Source organism: Odontomachus brunneus, unplaced genomic scaffold, assembly GCF_010583005.1.
Source record: "Odontomachus brunneus isolate Ranch 3 - 2012 unplaced genomic scaffold, Obru_v1 Obru_scaffold_187, whole genome shotgun sequence".
NCBI classification, from domain to species: domain Eukaryota; kingdom Metazoa; phylum Arthropoda; class Insecta; order Hymenoptera; family Formicidae; genus Odontomachus; species Odontomachus brunneus.
Window position 1 is genome coordinate 9,407 of NW_022639637.1, and position 3,072 is coordinate 12,478.

Below are 3,072 nucleotides of genomic sequence, written 5' to 3' on the forward strand. Positions count from 1 at the left end.
CCAATCGACGAGCAGTAATCTGCCAGGAGCGGAGTAGAAGCGAGTGTCGCTTAGCGGATGATCGGAATCGGGTTCTCCTTCAGGAGCGGTCGATCGGTTCTGATTCTCTTCCGAGAGCGGATGATCGAATCCCTCCGATTATGATTACGCGGCGTTTTATATCGCGCGAATCTCGCTTGATTCGCTATTTACGGCGGCTGTTCGGCGGCTATGTTGTTTACATTTTTTCTTTGTAGGACGCGCTGTCCCCTTGCGTTCCTGATTCGCGTTGTTCTACGTTTCTATTATCACGTAACGATATGCATCGTTACATACGATCTATCACATCACTTCTATTATACATACAGTATATAAGGCGAACATTTTCACCATATATAGATATTTAACAGATCATCTAATAGATATATACATATCAACTCTAGCTCTCTAATATACATAACACATCGGTCAATAAGTCCCCGGTCTGACATATAGAGAGCGCCTCTAACACAAAAAGTGCAGCTTGGTTCGAAAGAACAGACCCTTTTAGGCATACTGTGAAATGTTTATGTCATTAGGATCATTATTGTGTGAGTTAGTGAAGCTTTAGTGACGCTACTTTTGTTATTTTCAGAACAATGGAAAAAAAAGAATTTCGTGTGCTCATTAAACACTGCTTTTTGATGGGAAAAAATACCGTTGAAGCAAAACAGTGGTTGGACAAACATTATGGCACCTCTGCCCCAGGCAAATCAACAATCATCGACTGGTATGCTGATTTTAAACGCGGCCGTACGGACACCGACGATGCACACCGCTCTGGTCGCCCAAATGAGGCAGTTGTTCCCGAAAAAATCAAGCAGGTCCATAAATTGGTTTTGTCCGACCGTAAGTTGAAGCTGGATGATATTGCTGACATCGTAAAGATATCCAAGGGAAGTGTTTTCACCATTTTACACGACCATTTGTCGATGCGGAAGCTATGTTCGAAGTGGGTGCCGCGTTTGCTCACTGTGGACCAAAAACAACAACGCGTCGATGATTCCGAGAGCTGTTTGGCCATGTTTCAGAAGGATCGGAAAGATTTTTTGCGTCGGTATGTGACCATGGATGAAACATGGATTCACCACTTCACACCCGAGTCGAATCGGCAGTCAGCTGAGTGGACTGCAGCCGGTGAAAGCCGCCCAAAGCGACCAAAAACTCAAACGTCGGCCGGCAAGGTTATGGCATCTGTATTTTGGGATGCCCATGGTATTCTTTTCGTTGACTACCTCGAAAAGGGTGGGCGCATCAATAGCGAATATTACATGGCACTACTGACGCGTTTGAAGGCCGAAATCGTCGCAAAACGACCTCAAATGAAGAAGAAAAAACCCATTTTTCACCAGGACAATGCACCGTGTCACAAGTCGATGGCAACGATGGTTAAATTGAACGAGTTGGGCTTCGAGCTGCTCCCGCACCCACCGTATTCGCCAGATTTGGCCCCCAGCGACTATTTCCTATTCGCTGAGCTCAAAAAAATGCTCGCCGGGAAAAAATTTCGATCGGATGAGGAGGTCATCGCCGAAACTGATGCGTATTTTGAGGGTCAGCCAAAATCGTTCTACAAAACCGGCATCGAACGTTTGGAAAGGCGTTGGACTGATTGTATTGCCTTAGAAGGAAACTATATTGATGAATAAATTCGAATTTTGATGTAACTCTTGTGTTTTCTTTGCTAGACCGGGGACTTATTGACCGATGTGTTATATTAGATGTAATGTTCTATATGGGACAATTACTATCACGAAATCGAATCTTTTTGTAAAGTTTATTTCTTTCTACCTGCGTCAAATTAAAAATCCTTTTGAATGGTGAAAGTACGTGCGAAAATGAAGCGGAGCATCCCTCAATATGAGGAAAAACGATAATGAACATTTACTAACACGACATCGAATTTTTCTGCAAAATTTACTTCTTTCTACCTGCGTCGAATTAAAAACCCTTTCGCACGGTGAAAGTACGTGCGAAAATAAAAGCGGAGTACCCCATAATGAGACGAAAACGATAATGCACTGTTACTATCACGAAATCGAATCTTTCTGCAAAGTTCTTTCTACCTGCGTCAAATTAAAAACCCTTTTGAATGGTGAAAATACATGCGAATATGAAGCGGAGCATCCATCAATATGAGACAAAAACGATAAGAAAAAATCTATTCTTTCATACATGTTTATGATATATTTCTAAGTGATGATATGTCTATAATATATCTATATACGGAATTGAGAATATTTGATAAGCGCAACGTGGCGTTTTACACTTACGTAACGTCTGTGTAAGAAAATTGAAATGACAACGTAGCACACACACTTGCATAACATTTATGAAGGGACGATATATGAAATCATAATTCGGCGCAATGGTAGAGCGAACATGTTGGCGCTTATCAAATGTAATATTTTGACGATCGTCTCCGTATATAGATATATTATAGATATATAATCACTTAGAGATATATCATAAATATGTATGAAAAAAATAGATTTTTTCTCGTTTTCATTTCATATTATGAATGTTCTGTTTCATTTTCGTACGTATTTTTACCATGCAAAAAGGTTTTTAATTCAACGCAGGTAGAAATAAGTAAACTTTGCAGAAAGTTTCGGTTTCGTAATAGTAACTGTGCATTATCGTTTTCGTCTCATATTGATGAATGCTCCACTTCATTTTCGCACGTACTTTCACCATGCAAAAGGGTTATTAATTTGACGCAGGTAGAAAGAAATAAACTTTGCAGAAAGATTCGATGTCGTAATAATAACTATTCAGTATCGTTTTCTCCTCATATTGTTGGATGCTCCGCTTCATTTTTGCAGGTACTTTTACTATGTAAAATTGCTTTTAATTCAGTTCAATAAATAAGACGTAATCTTTGTAGAAATATTATTATTTTGCCTGGAATTTTGATTATATATGTTTATATGTATATATATAATACCGCGACTTCGCGATAAACAGTTGCATGGGCTCTGAGAAAACTATATATATATATATATATATATATATATATATATATATATATATATATATATATATATATATATA

General features: G+C 38.8%; 1 protein-coding gene across 1 annotated transcript; it reads left to right on the plus strand.

Annotated features, from left to right (window-relative positions):
* Positions 1-441: 441 nt before the first annotated feature.
* On the plus strand, positions 442-1,685 carry LOC116851687 (histone-lysine N-methyltransferase SETMAR-like). Its single transcript, XM_032831347.1, has one exon. It carries the CDS (start codon positions 618-620, stop codon positions 1,665-1,667), a length of 1,050 nt encoding a protein of 349 aa, XP_032687238.1. The 5' UTR covers positions 442-617; the 3' UTR covers positions 1,668-1,685.
* Positions 1,686-3,072: the final 1,387 nt, after the last annotated feature.

What these genes read in the sequence shown, in the direction of transcription:
- LOC116851687 (XM_032831347.1), top strand. Translation starts at nt 618, where the DNA reads ATGGAAAAAAAAGAATTTCGTGTGCTCATTAAACACTGCTTTTTGATG.